The following is an 18426-nucleotide window of genomic DNA, read 5'->3' on the forward strand; positions in this document are numbered from 1 at the left end:
GAAATGATCACCAGTGTGGAAATCAGCCGTTTCCTCACTAGCTGTCAGTCAGTGCCTCTGAGCTTGCATAAAAATAATGCCCATCATTGCTTGGCTGTCCTCAGTGGTAGGCACTGTGCAAGGTGTTTTACTATGTTTTTCTGTAATTCTCACATCAGCTGTGTGGTGTCCAACTCTTACATACTTCTTATCTTTTGTTTTCTCTCAGTTTTAAAACTTTTTTTTTTTTCTTAATATATCATTCGGATCCTGTGACAGTGAAAAAGCCTGAGGGGTATTCCATGGGGATCCCTTTCCCCACTTTTTAGGATCACCTGCCGTTGGCCATTCATCTTTTCCAAGCCTCACCTGCACCTAGACCCCCTTTCCATTTCCATAAATTCGTAGCTTGGATGTAACAGAATATCCATAAACAGGCACCGTTTTGCATCCATATTACTTTCAAAGGAAAACCTTTGAAAAGTAATATGGATTCTTACTCAAAAACTGCTGCATATTTTAATTGGGGAAGTGGCAGGGCTCCTTAATCCCGTTTTGTTGGTGAACCCTAAGGTGCCCTGTCGCTTTTTCCTCCCCATCCATGAGACATGCAGATACAATTATGTTCACTTCTCCATGTTGCTTTCTTTGATCATTAGTCCACACTTTAAGCTTGAGACAATGTCAAGTGACAGAACTTTGTGATTAGATATGCAACACTGGATGCTATTTTAGATAAAGATATTTTTAAATTTAAAATTATTTTATGTGGTAGGGAACAATCAAATTACGGATGCATCTTTACATATATAAGTTTCTCTGTGTATAATTTGAAGAAACTATAGGAGAAGATAGTCATTTTATCTGTTCTGATACGGCTTTCCATAAGCTTAAAGCAGTATCACATTATTGAACAACTTTTTATTTGCCAACTGTGGCAAGGAGAGGCTTAGCCATTTTTCTGTGGTGGGTAATTGTCCAGTGACTGCCAGTTTTCTTTTGTTTTTACAGAAGGCTAGCTAACAATGCCCACAAGGAGCACCACATTTATTTCTTTGAAGGGTGTCAGTGAAAGTGAGAAGGTAAATGACGTCTATAAATGGCTGAAATGTTAGAATTTATTTGTCCCTCAGTAGATAAATATATAAATGAAAATTATTCAACATCCTTTTTTATTTATTATTTCTTTTATCTTTCAAGTCAGTGACACAATCATTGGAGCCTGAAATAACTGACCTTGGATTACAAATGCAATCGTGCAGTTTTGGGTCAGTGCAATACTACTACTTATAAAATCCCATGTTAGATGGTTAAGATTAAAATATTGCTGATAATAAAATGTTTGCTCAGCATTCTATTCATTTTGAAAAGCATCTGCTGAGTGTGAAACACTGCTTTTTGGTCACACTACATTTTGGGTATTTATTGCTTAAAAAGAAGGAAAAACAATAAACTTGATCTTGGCAGAAAAAGAAAGAAAAGACAAAAAACTCCTGCACCCCTCCCTGACCCTAGATTTGCTAATGTGCTTCCTCTTCCAGCTTCTGCCTGGAAGCTGAGGAATTAAGCTCTTACCTTGGTATTTGACTTACTGCTTTCTCTTTATACCACCTGGGTTTACTTTTCTTATTTATGACACTGCTGGAGACAAAGGTAATATTCCCACCTGTCACTTAAACAGGAAGCAATTTGTTCCTTTTAACTAAAAGGACAGTTAAAAAAAAAAAAAAAGAGGACTGTCTCAGGTAGACCTGAGCCCCAGCTTGTGATGAGTGACCTTGGGAGACTATTTCAAGGAAGAAGTGGCTCTTTTCTTCAAGGAAGAAGTGGCTCTTTTCTTCGTCTATTGCATAGTCACTGAAGACCCATCATCTGTGGAAGGTAGTCAAGAAAGAAAACTTAAGGCATGGTGTGTGATGGTGTGAGATGGTGTAGTGACTCATGAATTCACATCCTCTGAACCTGTGACTCCATTCACTTTTTTGTGTGTGGACACCTTTATGGTGTCTGTTGACCTGCGAGAGAGAGTGGAATTTGTAGGCTGCTGTTTTGAGTGGCTCTGGTGACTAATTCATTGTTAATTCCAAGCAGGTGAACATCCTTTGCTCCTCTAATCCTACAAGCAAGGAGGGGTGGTGAAGGCTGCTATTGACTGGACTTAATGCATCCAGGCAGCACTGGGATCAGTTGCTGCCCTTGTGATGTTGATTGGTTTTGCCCCGGACAGAGAACACCTGAATACTGGGAATAGCATTTCCCTGTTCTACCTTGTTCATTGCGGCATCATACACTTTCTTGTTCTGTACAACATAAAGGGCAATCTGATGTACCACCCAGGGAGGTTTACAGACAGATGGCAACATGTGTGTTTTTTGTGTGTTGTTGTATTAGCCTTAAGTTTCTGTAGCAGGGCTCCTGGAATTTTAGCCTCCAGATGAGATTTTCATTACTGGGGGTTCTTTCATAGGATTTTTAAATACTTTGACTTTTTGACTGTATAGGAAAACAGAGCTTTTCATTCTGATCCCATGAGTATGTGTGTGTGTGTGCGCACACGCTTGCACATGATATTTAAACTCAAACGTATGTACAAGAAATATATAAAAGTGGTCATATGCAGAGCGTAATTATGTAGGTAGTTATGAAGTGTTGGCTGTTGAACAATGTGCTGCATGGGTTTCTGAGTGAGCATCCATCTTTTAGTTAAGATGTAATATTTAGTGCAGCATATGCAGTGCCCCACATGCCTTTTTTATGTGCTTGATTACACAGCAGAGTAAAATGAGAATGCTTAGTGCTGTGGCGCAATTATTCCTATTACGGGAGAAGAGAGAAAATAAACATTCAGCTTACAACAGTATAAGAGAATCTCATGTTTTTTTTCTGCTTCATGGGGTTTTTGAAAGCTGTTTGCTGTGGTTTTGTTGAGTTTTCCATTGATACTGCTTTGGTGAGTAATTATTTGGAAACAGAGTGGAGAGTAAATACTTGTTGGAGGATCGTCTCTCAGTGAGAAATGGTGCCATGGGTGTTATTAAGATTCCTTTTTTAAAAAATATTTTGACGTTATCACCCTCCACAGATTAATAGGCACCTTTTGTCTTAGGCATAATAGTTGCAATTATTTGCTCAAACCAGATTTAGAGAACACAGGTGCCAGTGTTCACAACCACCATGAAGATAAGGACAATTCCATCCTACTTTTCATGCCATGTAGGTATGAGACTCTAATGAATTAAGTCATTTATCAGACCACAGTGTCATAAGTTACTAGTCCTCAGTCAGAGGTAATTAAGTTTTATTTGAGGGCTAAGCAAAAATAGGCAATAGCAATACCATTTATGGCACTGCTGCTGTATTAAATTTTTTTGCTTATCCTTGCAACAAAAGCCCTATAATATTGGTATCATTCCTGCATAACAGTAGAGAACTCAGGGGCTCTGAGAGCTTAAATGACTTGCCTAAAGCTAGATGGAAGTATTAGGGAAAAAAATCTTGTTTATCCCAAGGCAAAGTCGCTGTTCTGCTAATAGACATGGTCCTTCCTAAAGCAGTGGTCGGCACACATTTTTGTACAATATTCAGATAGTAAATATTTTTGGCTTTATGGCCCATATGGTCTCTGTCATAACTACCCATCTCTGCTACTGTAATGTGAAAACAGCCATAGACAATACATAAACGAGTGGGCATGGCTGTGTTCCAATGAAACTATATTTATGGACACTGAAATTTGAATTTCATATAATTTTCATGTGTCATAGAATATTATATTTTTGAATAATGTGTCATAAAAAAACAGAAGGCAGTTGCGTTTGGCCCATGGCCCATAGTTTTCTGACCCCTGTCCTAAAGCATAAATACATGTTTTTTAAGATCATTTTTTGTCAAGCACTTACTGTACTATCGTGGGCAAAGTATTTTGCTGTAAGGCAATAGAAAGCCATAGGTTGGGGAAAAAGGAGGAAACCTGCATACAAATTACTAAAATACAGAGGCTTGAGAGCGGTATAATCCAATTGAATTTCTGATAAAGTGGGATTAATTTTGGCTGGACTATCAGAAGAGACGCTGTGTCTTGAATGATAGATTGGGGAAGCATTCCAGGCAGAAGGATGGTATCAGTCAGTTCAAGACAACTTATTTGGTAAACACAGTTATTTTGCACGTAATTATAGGTGCAGTTCTTACTGACAACCCGGAATGTGTTGCTCCCTATAGGGCTGCCTGCAGGGAAAGCTGAGAATGTGCTCTCTCTGTATGACAGTGCCCAGATGAGGCGTGCCAGGAGAGAAAGAAGGCCCAGTATTGCTAGACCTATGAGTTTTTTTAAGGGTGAAATTTGACTTTGTGCCAAATACATTTGGATTTTTAAATGAATCCAAACCAAAGTTTCCAAATATATATGATGGGTCACGTCATACACGTTTCACGTAATTAAAGAATCTCAGATTTACAAAACCCTGAAAAGACAATCTAGCTCAGGTTCTATCTGAAAAACAAACGTGACTTCCTAAGTAAAGCTCAAATTCTGAGATAAAGAGACAGAACTGTGGAGCGTGTTCAGGCAGCCAACAGGTGACTGATTGAAATCCTAACATTCTATCCTAACCTTAGAAGAATTAGACTAAAGTAAGAATTCCATGCTGGTTACACGTTAAGTAAATTTGTGGTTCACATAAATGATGTATCACCGATGTGGGGTTGTTTTGCAAAGAGATCCACTCCATGGAATGGTAAAACTTGTGCAGATGCTGATGTTTTGAAACCCTCTTGAAACCCCTCTTGAAAGTAACTTGAAGCACAGAAAACTTCCTTGGAGATCTGGGCAATAAACAGCCTACCAAAAGCTCAACTTCTTTTTTTTTTTAATGACTCTGGTGGCTGTTCAAACAAGTCATTAAAATCCAGAAATGGGGCTTTGCTTCAGCACTCAGAAGTTATACAGGAGATTACTAATAAAGTGCTGCTGCTTATAAAAGTGCCATTCATATGTGGCTTTAGGGAAGCAGCTCCTGCGTAATACCTGTGTTTTCAGTGCTCTGAGGGAGTGGCTGAATTGTCGGTGACCAAGATCCTGCAAATTGCCCAAACAGAAATAGCCACCTAATAACAGTGAATGCCTTGACTGTAAGAACACAGGGCGGGTATTTCTAAGAGTCAGAGATGCAGTTACTCAGTTAGCTTCTGTAAGTTCATATTTTCATGTAATGGATTATTTTGTAGTTGGACATACATATTCCAGTTGGAGATAGGATAGCTGCTTATAGAATTGTCCTGAGAGCGGCCAGATTCTTTCTTTGATCAGCAATAACATTTTGTAAGTTAAAACCATTTGCAATGAAGCATAAACACACACATTGCCTTTCAAATGTTAATTTACCAAGTTATGCAATATATACAATATAATGGGGATGCTTAGGGGGGTTGAAATGTCTGTTAAATATAGTCACTATCTTATAAAAGTTTTAAAGACTGGGGATGGAGGAGTTGTGAGTGAAAAACAAGTAACGGTAATATATAGTAGGCTAGGGAAATTGTGATGAATGAAATACACAAAAATTGTTCTGAGAATTCAGAATGGGGAAAGATTGCTACTAAATGGTTATATGGAGGAAGGATTAATGAAATAATTTAGTGGAGTTTCTTTAGACTTCCTACATGACTGTGGCTTCTCATACCTACCACCAAAAGGTTCTCCAGAATGGTGGTACCAAAAATATAGTGAGATGTAACTCATCCTCACCAGCCCTCAGGATTCTTATTTATAATCCATGTCAGTATTAACGAAAGCAATAACATTCAAATGAGTACCATTTTTTATTCAGTGTTTAATATTCAGTTAGAATTAGGTGACTTGGTAGATGCAAAGTGTCTAGAGTAGGGCCCGATGGTCAGTGTTTATTTTTTCTTTGTTGACATTGGAGACTGTGCATGTGTTTGTGAAGTATTTATGATGAGGGATTTTGCTCCATATTATACAGAACTGAGGAGCACTGTTTTTCAGAATAAAATATGTTTCCTTCATTGCCAAGGCTAGGAGTAGTGCGCAATATTGTTTGTTCTCCCCAAGCCTATGGAGGATGTAGCTGGTAAACAGATTTGGAGAAGGCTCTCTTGTCATCACTGCATCTTGCAACCACCATTTTGAATGTGGTTGGTTCTTTTCCTTCATTGCCAAGGTTGGTATCATTCTTAAGTGAAGGAAATGAAAGAAATACCTTGTAATCATTACAATTCCACTCCCCCCCCCCCAAATAATAATCTAGGACACTGGGGACAAGAGAGGATGCTTCTAGACCATGGATTATCAAATTGGGGGTAGAAAATGGAATAGAATAGAAGAGAATAGAAAAAATGTTATGATTCAGCATGCAGTGAGAATTAGTATTATTTCCAGAAACTTTTTAATCAGTTGTATGTGTGTGTATACACATGCACACTGTGTCTACAATAAATCACGATGAAAAATAAATCTTAATTGTGGATCAAATGAAAAATAATTTGAAAAATTATTTAACTATTGAAGTTTCTGCAACTCTGAGAAACTTTCCCCCACCAACACCCGTAGTTCCAAATACAGTTTTGGGAGTGGTTGTCCTTTGTCCTGCTTTCTTTGGTCTCCGTACCTACCCTACAACCCAGCTTAATTCCCCTCAGTGGTCTCGAAATATAAAAGCAGGATCCTTGTTTGGGGAAAGAAGTGGGAAGAGAGATCTAGATGGTGTTTCATATACTTAGACATTTACAAACACAGTGCTGGCTTCTGCTTATGGAGGTGGAGCTAGGAAAAGAGTACGCTCTTTTCTACTTCATGAGATTACAGCTGCAAAAATACTACAAAATGCAATCACCAGTTCCCGTTACTTCTTAATGGCTTCTCCATTACAACCATAGGAATCCTTTATTGTATAATTATTTTTTCATAGAAAACAATAGCCTTCAACTAGAGTTTGATATGAAACATTCTTTCTAAAATACACAAAGAAAGTCATGCTTGGGCCCCAGAAAGCCTTGACCCAATCTCTTCGGTAAAGAAGAGAAACCACAAATATAACCAGCTCTATTAAATTCTTTGACAGAAGTATACTAAAGAAATGTTTTTAAAAGAGTTGATTAATGAAGTGTTTTCAGTATGATTGGGGAGAACCTTATGAATTGGCACACTTCAGAGATACTCAGTATAAGTTGGTATAATAGAAAGTGGAGTTATAAGTGTTTTTTTTCTTTTCAAATAAATGAGTCATGGATTGTGTATTCCTGGGTGTATTGTACACATGGCGCACTGCATCTAACAATAGTACTGTAACATTTTTTTATCATGTGGAGTTGCTATTAAGCCATGTAGCAAGAAAGGTATAATTATGGACTGGGTATTACGGAAAGATGTCAGGGAGATTTAAAAGCACTAAAACTCACATTCATAAAAAGACAATAACATGTATTTAAATAAAGAAAGACAGAGTATTATGAAAACATTTTAATCTACTAAGACTTCAACCCATCTCCTCTAAGTTTGTTTTCTCCCCAGTACATTATTTCCTGCAATATGACTGTAAATTGGTTAAACGTATCATTGAAATGTAAAGATATTTCACAAATCAGAAATATGGCCATTGGATTAAAAGCATCAAGATAAAATATTAGCTACCCTCAGAAGTATTCCCAAATTCTCTTATTTTACTCAACTATATTACATACTGAATATTCATCCATCCAGTGAAACAGATGACAGCTTTCATCAAAATCTGTGATTGATTTACTGAAGTGCTAAAGTCCAGATATTTAACCTTAAACATGACTGTTAGGCAAGTAAACATGTATGGGTATGAGCCTTATTGTGTTTTTTGTAGGCAGGTTGCAGTGAGAGGAAAAATACAATTCTTGGTTTAAAAAAATTGTCATGCGTTGAAGGGATCTGCCACTTTAGGGAGGAGCATTCATTTATGTGAACATTTATTTCTAGTACTTGTAAAGCTTAAACAGCCACTTTTAGTTCTAATTCCATAACTATTGAATACTGCTTCTCACGCAGTTTCTCCATTTCTGTTTATGGACAAAGCATGAAGTAACGATTGAGCAAATCAAGTAGTGAACTATTAACTTAGCAATTTAAAGAATTTTATCACTTTCTAATGCTCTCTGTCATGCTGTCATACTCCAGATATATGTCATACTCCAGCATTTTTCCTTTTAACCTAATTGCTTGATAACATTTCCAGGCGTGGGAAATGGATGAATTAGTTATTCCTCGTGTTTTATTCTTTCTCATCTAAAGTATGCTATATTGTCTTTTCCCTGTTTTCTTTTAGCATGTGAGTTAGAGTAGATTGAGCTGCAGATGACAACAATGAGTCAGAGGTTTATTTTTCCAACACATGATGTTTAGAGTTAACGTGATTCATGTTGGTTCAAGAGCTCAAAGATGTGAGGACCCTTTCCTAGAAGCCTCTAGCAGATTTTCCTTTACCTCTTGTTATGGGTTGAAATGTATCCCCTCAATATTTGTGTGTTGAAGCCCTAATCCTCAGGACCTCGGAATGTGACCTTATTTGGACACAGGGTCATTGCAGATGTAATTAGTGAAGATTAGATAATCAGGGTGGACCCAAATCCATTATGGATGTATCCTTATTAAGGGGAGAAATTTGGATATAGAGACACACAGAGAGGGAAGATGAGGTGAAGAGACCCAGGGAGAAGAGGACACCTATAAGCCAGGGAGACAAGCCTGGAACAGATCCTCACCTCAGAGCCCTCGGAAGAAATCAACCATGCCCACACCTTGATTTGAGAATTCTAGCCTCCAAACTGTGAGACAAATTAAGTTCTGTTGCTTAAGCAACCCAGTTTGTGGTACTCTGTTATGGCAGACCTAGCAAACTAATAATACACCCCTTTTTTGGCTGTTACTGGTCTCATAACCCGATCTCCCCTGTCTACCCTGCTTTCCAGTCAAAAACTACAAAGAGTCCTAGAAAGGTAACATATCTGGTGCTTTCAGCATCTCTGATGAAGAGGCAAGTTCTGAAGGCAAGGAAAGCACTTAGGGAAGAACTGCTGTATAGACAACCGACAGTATCTGCCACAGCTAGTTTTGCACATGGTGTGCGTGTCTGGCCTTCAAATATTTGTTAAAGAAATGAATTATCTTAAGATTGAATTCTTTGGCCTCCCCTGACATTGGAAGAATATAAATGGAATTTTATTCTAGTCATCCCTTGCTTTTTTTTTTTTTTAAAGCATTTTCTAGCTGTAGACTGCTGATACCAAAATCAAAGGTGATGTCCCACTGCTACAGAGTGTTTCCATCTTGAATTTTCTTTCCTGTGGAATAGCAAGGCCTGGAATTTAGATCTCATCTCACTGGCAGCATATTATTTTACTTTCTCTGATGTGGGCTAGAGATCCTTCTGTTTGGGTCAGGTATCTCTTTTAAGTACATTGAATATTCCTTTCTAGATCCACCCTTTTATTTACATTCTGCCTTAAACAGCACTACCAACCCTAGCTCTCTTTTTGGATTTACCCTCTTCATTTCCTCCTTTTTTTTGTCATGTAGCTATGATGTAAGTCAGCAAGAGAAAATGGGGTATGCTTTCCTCTTCTGTAGGAATTTCAGAGATAACACTGTAGTATTTTAGGACTTTTTTTTTTTTTTTTTTTTTTTTTTTTTTTGCGGTACACAGGCCTCTCACTGTTGTGGCCTCTCCCGTTGCGGAGCACCGGCTCCGGACACAAAGGCTCAGTGGCCATGGCTCACGGGCCCAGCCGCTCCACGGCATGTGGGATCTTCCCAGACCGGGGAACGAACCCATGTCCCCTGCATTGGCAGGCGGACTCTCAACCACTACGCCACTAGGGAAGCCCTATTTTAGGACTTTTATTTCTTTTAGTAAAAGTAATGCAACTGCCTGCAATCCTTTGTTCCTCTCGGTCATTCTTCATAGAAATTGTATGCAGTATGACCATTAGAATTGATTGGCCACAGCTTGATCTTTTAGTGACATTACCTTAGGAGCTCATAAAGCTTCTACTTACATTCAAAGGGAGTTATTACTCGTAGCCTCTGGGTGTTTGGAGGGGAAAAAAACCACCTCAGGATTGGATTTTTGGAATTATTAGTCCTGTTCAGAAGTGTTATATGCCCTTTATTTTAGGTTATAAACTTAAAATGGAGCTTAGGAGCCAGGCCAGCATATCAAAAAAATGCCCCCGTCACAAAAAGTAAAGTTTAGCATCAATCTAAATGTTACACGGAATCCATTTGGTTAGGCATGAGGCCCCCTTCTGTTTTCAGCCAGGCTGCTTTTTGCTGGTTATGAATATCTGTATGAATAGTCAAGGTTTTGTCCTTTGGAGGATCAAAATTAGCTTTGAAGAAACTGTTGGATAATTTCCTTTAGGTTAGCAAAGACTTCAGAATCTTTTCCTTTTAAGCTTATATTGCCAGCAGGAGACTAGAACATTATAACCCAGCATCTCTCATCACCGATATTATTCTGGGGAAACAAGATTGAGTGGCCTTTGTGTCTTTTCTGAGTATGAAGCATGGACCAACCTGTCATGTTTGATTTTTTTCTTTATAAATTTATTTATTTTATTTTTTATTTTTGCTGCGTTGGGTCCTCATTGCTGCACACAGTCTTTCTCTAGTTGCGGCGAGCGGGGGGCTACTCTTCGTTGCGGTGCGCGGACTTCTCATCGCGATGGCGTCTCTTGTTGCGAAGCATGGGCTCTAGGCACGCAGGCTTTAGTAGTAGTTGTGGCACACGGGCTCAGTAGTTGTGGCGCATGGGCTCTAGAGCACAGGCTCAGTAGTTGTGGCACACGGGCTTAGTTGCTCCGCGACACGTGGGCTCGAACCCACATCCCCTGAATTGGCAGGCGGATTCTTAACCACTGTGCCACCAGGGAAGTTCCTGATTATTAATTTGTACTTAAATTTTAGGAGTCCTTGGAGACTCCTGAATGGCTGCTGATGGTCTGAAAAGCCTTTAGGAGCCTTAAATTTCAGAAATGGCGGGTATGTGCCTCATAGGCTGTTAACTCCAGTATCATCAGGAAATACTGAAGTTGAAGAAGCGAACTGATGGTTAATTTTCACCTTTGAGCATATTGAGAACAGTGTGGTTTAATGGAAACGGAAACAAACCAAGACTGTGACCACTGGGGTGTGATCCCAGGGGTCTCACTAAAACATTGTGTTACCTTGGTTGGTTATATAACCTCTCTGGGTCTCATTTCTTCTGGGTCTCATTTCTTCTGGGGAGGCCAAACAGCTACCAGGTGAGAAAATAAGCTCTGGAATTAAAATCTTAGCTTTATCAGTCACCAGCTGTAAATTAATATCTGCCTTATATTGAGTTATTGCTAGAGTTTCTTCATTCATCTTAATTGTGCATTCAGCAGACAGATATTGAGCGTTGAGTATTTGCTATGTTCTAGGAGTTGGGGAGGCAGCAATGAATTAGATACAGATAAATAACAAACACTCATATAAACATGTATACTGTTTACACGTAGTGAGAGACAGCTGATATGTGGTGGAAGTGAGGGGTGAGTAATGACTTGGGGGGGGAGGGGCAGTCTCATTTAAGCTGAGAAGATGACAGTTATGCTGAGTTCTGAATGACAAAAGGAAACCAGAGCACAAGAAGAAGAAGGAAGGTCAACCCAAAGCTCAGCATGTCTGAGAGGCAAAGACAAGGTTGGCAGTGCAGTTGGACCTCAGAAAGTAGGGGATGCGTCAAAGGCATCCTGGGAATAGGGAGATGAGGCTGACACAGTGCCTGACACATAAATGTTAGCAAATTAGCTATTATCCCTCTTTCAGAAGGGTCTCAGAAAAAAATGTTTCTAAGTATTTAATACCATCATCTAAAATTTATAGCAGTCTCTAGAGAAGAATTAGTACATCATTTGGGAATTTGACTTTTATTGGATGATGATGAATGTTTGGGTTTTCATAGTGGTCACTTGTAGGAAATTTGTTAAAACACCTCTCTTTGTCTTTTGCATTGAAATCACCCCCTTCTTATCTAGACCCAATTTTCCTTCTGTTGGTTTTCTTCCCCAGTTTACCTGCTAGTTTCAAATGTATGCCATTATGTTAAAATATTATTGCTTTCAAGCCCTGTGTACATCAGTTTGTCAGGACAGTGGTGCTATACCATCTCCTAAATGAATAAAATATATGTCACTGCAAATAAATCAGAAACCATTACACTAGAAAACATGCTATGAAGAATCCACCCTCTCTGCAAATATTTACAGACATTGTAACAGACAGAAGGATATTCAAATTAATAAAACACTGTCATTTTTGTATTTATTTTTATGCAGTAAACTGTTTGAAGGGAAAAAATTCAAGAAAATGACAGCATTGGTTCTTTTTTGATTAGGGACTATTTGATTAGTAGCTGTTTCAAAATTCCTTTCTTCTGGAGGTTGTCCTTTTCCACAAAGGAAAAGTGAGATTTTCTTTTTCTTTGTGACGTTTTCCCCTTATGTGTAAATAAAAACCAGGGACTTGTGGCATTGACATATATACACTACCAAATGTTAAATAGATAGCTAGTGAGAAGCAACCACATAGCACAGGGAGATCAGCTCGGTGCTTTGTGTCCACCTAGAGGGGTGGGATAGGGAGGGTGGGAGGGAGACGCAAGAGGGAGGGGATATGGAGATATATGTATACATTTAGCTGATTTCATTTTGTTAAACAGCAGAAAGTAACACAACATTGTAAAGCAAAAAACAAAAACGAAAACAAAAACCAGGGACTTCCAAGGATAGCCCACTGCTTTCTTAAATCATGGTGAGCAGTAGTAAGGGTTAACTGCATGGTGATGTTGCAGTGGAAGGCTTCCCAGAGTTAGCCAGACTTTGAAGTTTGAGCGCACAGTTCCCAGACTGCCCTCATTTATATCATCAAATGTGAATTCTGAGTTTGGTTATTCACAAGAAGGACTGACAGGAGTCACTGAAAGCTATTATACTCATGATTATGGCTTATTACCGGGAAAAGACACATATGAAAATCAGCCAAAGGAAGAGAAGCATAAGGCAGACTCTAGAAGAGTCCTGAATGCTAAGCTTTTGTTGTCCCCAGGATGTGTTACCATCCTGGTGTTGATGTGTGACAGCACACGAGGAGAATTGGCAACCAGAAAGCTCGTCAGACCTCAGTATGCAAAGTTTTTACTGGGGCTTCATTCTGCAGTCATGGTTGATTGATTGCATATGGGGTTGAGAGCAGTTTCCAAGTCACCTCATCCCATGTGACCAAATCTCCTACTGTCAGTCATGCGGTTGGTCTTTCTAGTTTGGTCAGCCCCCATCAAGGACTATCAGGTGTGGCCACTCCCACCCTCAGACCCAGGTGACCCGTCCTCACACTAAACAAAGGCATTCCTCTCAGGTAAGATATAGATTACCTCCCAAAGGCCAGATTAACGGCAAGGCCAAATTCACTGGGCAGAAGTCCAGAGGGTATCACTACATGGACTGGAAACAGATAATCTCCAGTGTGTACGTTCTGAAAAGCTGTGTGTACTTGCTCACTTCACCTAACCACTCTTATATTCAACACTTCTCCTCTGTGCGTTGGGAATAATTACGGTACTTACCTCACAGAGCGTGGTGGAGATTAAAGAAAAGATGTGGGCACGTGGGGTTCATGTGGTGGCTTTGCTGCTTTTTCATAATTCAGTGATTATTTTCAGTATTATGTTATTTTATTATTCCAGTTATTATGGGAAACATTTTTATTAATGTTGTAATGTTATTACTTAGTTAAGTAGCCAAAATGGTTTCTGGGCTTTCGGGGGTTATTTTCCGTCTCCTTTTCTTTGTCATCTGTTCATGGGTTGTCTTTGTCTCTTAGTCTGATTATTCATTCTCTGCAACCTTACTGAGCATTTCAAGATAGGAGAGAAAAAGAGCACCCCCCCCCCCCCCCCCCCGTGAATGTTTGTATTCAGAAATGTTCTGGTAATGATTATACAATTGCAGTAGCACAAGCATTTGGTGATGGCATTATCTCATTCCTTTTGAAATTCATAGTACAAAGACACAGGTTTTTAATTTTTTTTGTGTGTGTGTATGTGGGAATTCTCGGAATGTTCAAGTTCTCTTAACCAACGTAGAAACACTTTTTAAAGGACACTTGTTCAGTGCTGTATCCTTCTTTTCAATTTGCTAGTAGTAAAATGGAAATCCCACCAAATATTGAGTGTTTTGAGGTCAGAATGCAAAATAACATTGTCCGCATTCAGGTTTGCAGGCATGGTAGGGCTTTAGGAGAAAGACAATACTCAGGGATTCAACTGATTTCCAGAACAGCTTTAGTTTTGTAAAGAGGCTTATGACAGAAAGGCTTCCTAGACTAGGTAATTTACCAACGATAATTTAGGTAGAGTTTATGTTACAAAAAGTAATTAGTACAGCCTTATTTATTCTTTTAAGTAATCTTATTAATATGGCAGTGGTTTTGATAGTAATTTTCATTCTCTTAGAAGTGTTACTAGGCTGTTAAAGATGGCTTAAGTGATGCTTATAAACAAAGCAGTGCCTACAGGGCATCTTCGTGGATGAGGGAAGAAGCAAAGCCTGCTTTTTCTTTCCTTTTTTTTTTTTTAAAGAGCAGACACTAGTTGCTTGCTTTTCTTCTTTGATTGTAGAGTGCAGCTTGTACAGTAGCTTTTACTTATTACGATTATTTTTCCCACCCATATAGGTGAGCTGCTCTTACAAGGCCCAGTGTTTATCAAAGAACCCAGCAACAGCATTTTTCCGGTTGGTTCAGAGGATAAAAAAATAACTTTAAATTGTGAAGCACGAGGCAACCCTTCACCTCATTACAGGTACAGTGGAATGTTTGAAAATCCAAATTAAGAAAAAACGATGTGGCGATTGTGAACTTTTTTTTGCTTCAGTATATTTATGCTATCGGTAAGAAATAATACATGAAGCTATAGTTGTCTGCTGTATTCAGCAGAGCTCATACATAAACATTTGGCTCCATATTGTATATATTTGATTGATTATTCATTTTACAGTAAGATTTCTTGATTAAAGAGAAACGTGGTAGCGTCTCTTAAATAAACAATGTATTTTCTTTGATTTGTGGTAAAACAATGTATAGATTTGGATTTACATGTAGTCCTTGGGAACACATCCATTGTGGGGGTGAAATTCAGTGTGTTGCAAAGGTATGTAGCAATCATAGTTTGTGAGAAAGGTAACAGCATCTATCCTTCCTTTGCTATTTTACTGAGTATATGTTAGAAGGTTCATTAAGTATAGAAGAATAAAATGCATTCCTACTGAAGTCATTTTAATTATTCTTGAAGGGAAAATAAATTTATTATATTTTTTCATGTGAAAGTGTATATCTCAGATTATATAAACAATAACTTGTTCACTGAAAACTTTCAAACAACACAGAAAGGTACAAGGAAAAAAGAAAAAAAAAGTGAACTCCCATCACCTTAAGATAAAAATATTAACTTTTGGGAGATGACGGTGGATTATTTGGATGGGATGGATATTTACTTTGTTAAATAATACAAGATTAACGATTTTCACTTTTAGGGATGCTCAGGGGGCCCACTTTAATGAAGAGATGAATTATTTATCAATAGCATATGCTGCTTTTGTATAAATGGTTATGAGAAAATGCTTGAGGTACCTTGAAAACAACATGCTCTTTTGAGTACTGTGAGCATTGGTCTGAAACACTCTGTTTACAGTATTAGTTCGCTTGGCAAAACCTTTTCTATAACCTGCAGAACAAGCAGACTTCAGCCTTTATTAGTGAAATTCTAAATGTTTCGAGTAGATCTTCTATTGTTTGCTTAACCCGTGTAGATAATAGAAACGAACAGTCATTGTTAAACTGGGTCAGCATTAGGCTAGAAGGTAGACCTTGGTATTTTTGCATCTGGAAGTAATCAAGGTCAGTTTCTTTCAACAGTATTCAACAACATATTTATTGAGCACCTGTTGTGTGTTTTCAACAAAATAAATGCAAAGATTCCAGGTTACTGGTTAGAATTGACAGAGGTGATAGAAAGTTTTCTGTCTGCCTCTTCCTTAACCTATAGAAATAAGAAAAGTATAACATGATTTTATTTTTTTTTGGCTGCACTGTGCGGCCTGTGGGATCTTATTTCCCCGACCAGGGATTGAACCCGCGCCCCCTGCATTGGAAGCGTGGAGTCTTAACCACTGGACCACCAGGGAAGTCCCTAACATGACTAAAAAAACAAGAAACTGTGTTTTATGAGCGAGTTCAATTAACCAGACATAGCACATACAAAAGCTGAAAATATTTTCTTCTTTTGGGGGAAGATAAACTGATCCACTTAACAAGACATGATCCTGGAAACATTTATTCCTGGCATTTTTGTAGGACATTCTAACACTTCCTAAATATATCTGTTTGTTTGTCCCTGAAATGGAAGATTATCCTTTTAGATACGACTGTGAATATTATAAAGAATCCATGTAAATGACTCATGTGTGGGCTGGGTTTGTTTGTTGTTGTTGTCAGTAAAGTTATTTCCTGGCATTTATCTTGTGAATAATTTGGTGATAAATGTGTTCAGCTGCAAAATTGTCAAGATACAAGATATAGTCATACAGCAGTTTATTTCTAAATGAATAGATGAATTATGTTTGTAAAGTTTAATCAAACAGCAAGAAGACCTGAGCTTAGAAATCCAGAAACAGCCTTTTGTTGTAATTATTTCTTTATATATCAGGTATTTATTTTAATTCCAGATTAATACATTTAAAGTGATACCAGGTATTTACACGATGCCATTGTGTAAACATAATGTATTTGTTTAAACATACTGATAACATGTATAAAATGTTGATAAAATTCTGCCTTTTTCACCATACTTTTTATGATTTGTTGTATGTCCTGAGATATTATATGTTGAAATTTAAAAAAAATCTGTATCTGAGATTAGGAGATGTGTGACTGAAATTGACTTATCGGGTTTAAGTCTGATAAATGAAGAAATTTTACATGCTAGTTATTGTTTTAAAATATTTGGTTTATAGGAAAATAGAGCAGACGCTTTCATTATAGCTCGAACGATTTTCTAAAGCTAAGAATTCTAACCAGTATTCATCCACGTCTCTACAAATGACCCAATTTCGTTCCTTTTTATGGCTGAGTAATATTCCATTGTATATATGTACCACATCTTCTTTATCCATTCAATCTAGAGACTGTCATACAAAGTGAAGTAAGTCAGAAAGACAAAAACAAATATCGTATATTAACGCATATAGGTGGAATTTAGAAAAATGGTACAGATGAACCAGTTTGCACGGCAGAAACTGAGACACAGATGTAGAGAACAAATGTATGGTCACCAAGGGGGGAAAGCGTCAGGGGGGTGGGGTGGTGGTGGTGGGATGAATTGCGAGATTGGGATTGACATATATACACTAATATATATAAAATGGATAACTAATAAGAACCTGCTGTATAAAAAAATAAATAAAATTCAAGAACAAAGAAAAAAAGAATTCTAACCAGTATAAAATTTCACTTTATAGTCATTAGAAATTGAGACCTTGGGGGCTTCCCTGGTGGCACAGTGGTTACGAATCTGCCTGCCAATGCAGGGGACATGGGTTCGAGCCCTGGTCCAGGAAGATCCCACATGCCACGGAGCAACTAAGCCCGTGCGCCACAACTACTGAGCCTGCGCTCTAGACCTTGCGAGCCACAACTACTGAGCCTGCGTGCCACAACTACTGAAGCCTGCATGCCTAGAGCCAGTGCTCCTCAGCAAGAGAAGCCACCGCAATGAGAAGCCCGCGCACTACAACGAAGAATGGCCCCAGCTCACCGCAACTAGAGAAAGCCGGCACGCAGCAACGAAGACCCAACGCAGCCAAAAATTAATTAATTAATTAATTAAAAAAAAAAAAAGAAATTGAGACATTGAAAAAGCACTAGGGAACCTCCTTTCATTGTGAAAATATTAGACTTTCCTATAATAAGCAACAACTCCCTGTTATCTATGGTATCTGTATAAGTAATAGATTGTGCTAATGGAATAAATGGGAATATAGACTGATGTGGGTTGTAATCATGACCGTGTCTACCTAGATAACACCTTCATTTATGGCCTGATTTTTTCCCTAGCTTTTGACTTTAGTAGTCAACCAGGTAATATTCTGCATTTTTCTTTAATTGTTCCAGAAGAAAATATGCTTGCTTGTTCTTATTTTTTGCTATCCTTTAAAAATTACAGATAAATAGTGTAAATAGGTAATGACTTTGAGGACATAAATAAATAGCATGGTTTTTTTTTTTTTTTTTTTTTTTTTTTTTTTACATGAAGTCAGAGAAAGGATACCTTTTTGTAAGTATTTACAAATCTAAGCACATAGAGAGAGGGAGGGAGGGAGGGAAAA

The 18426-nt window shown here is 38.1% G+C and overlaps 1 protein-coding gene across 5 annotated transcripts in view; it reads left to right on the top strand.

Moving 5' to 3' along the window:
* The window catches only part of CNTN3 (contactin 3), a 239603-nt gene that overhangs the window by 16900 nt on the left and 204277 nt on the right, over positions 1–18426 (top strand). For all 5 annotated transcript variants that reach the window (XR_007479545.1, XM_033437175.2, XM_033437176.2 and 2 more), the window contains exon 2: positions 14720–14846. Coding sequence is in view for 4 of the 5 variants with exons in the window: in XM_033437175.2 (XP_033293066.2) it covers positions 14720–14846 (127 nt within the window). In the remaining variant the exon portion in view is untranslated. The remainder of the gene's footprint in view (positions 1–14719; positions 14847–18426) is intronic.

The sequence above is a fragment of the Orcinus orca genome, chromosome 10 (genome assembly GCF_937001465.1).
Source record: "Orcinus orca chromosome 10, mOrcOrc1.1, whole genome shotgun sequence".
NCBI lineage: Eukaryota > Metazoa > Chordata > Mammalia > Artiodactyla > Delphinidae > Orcinus > Orcinus orca.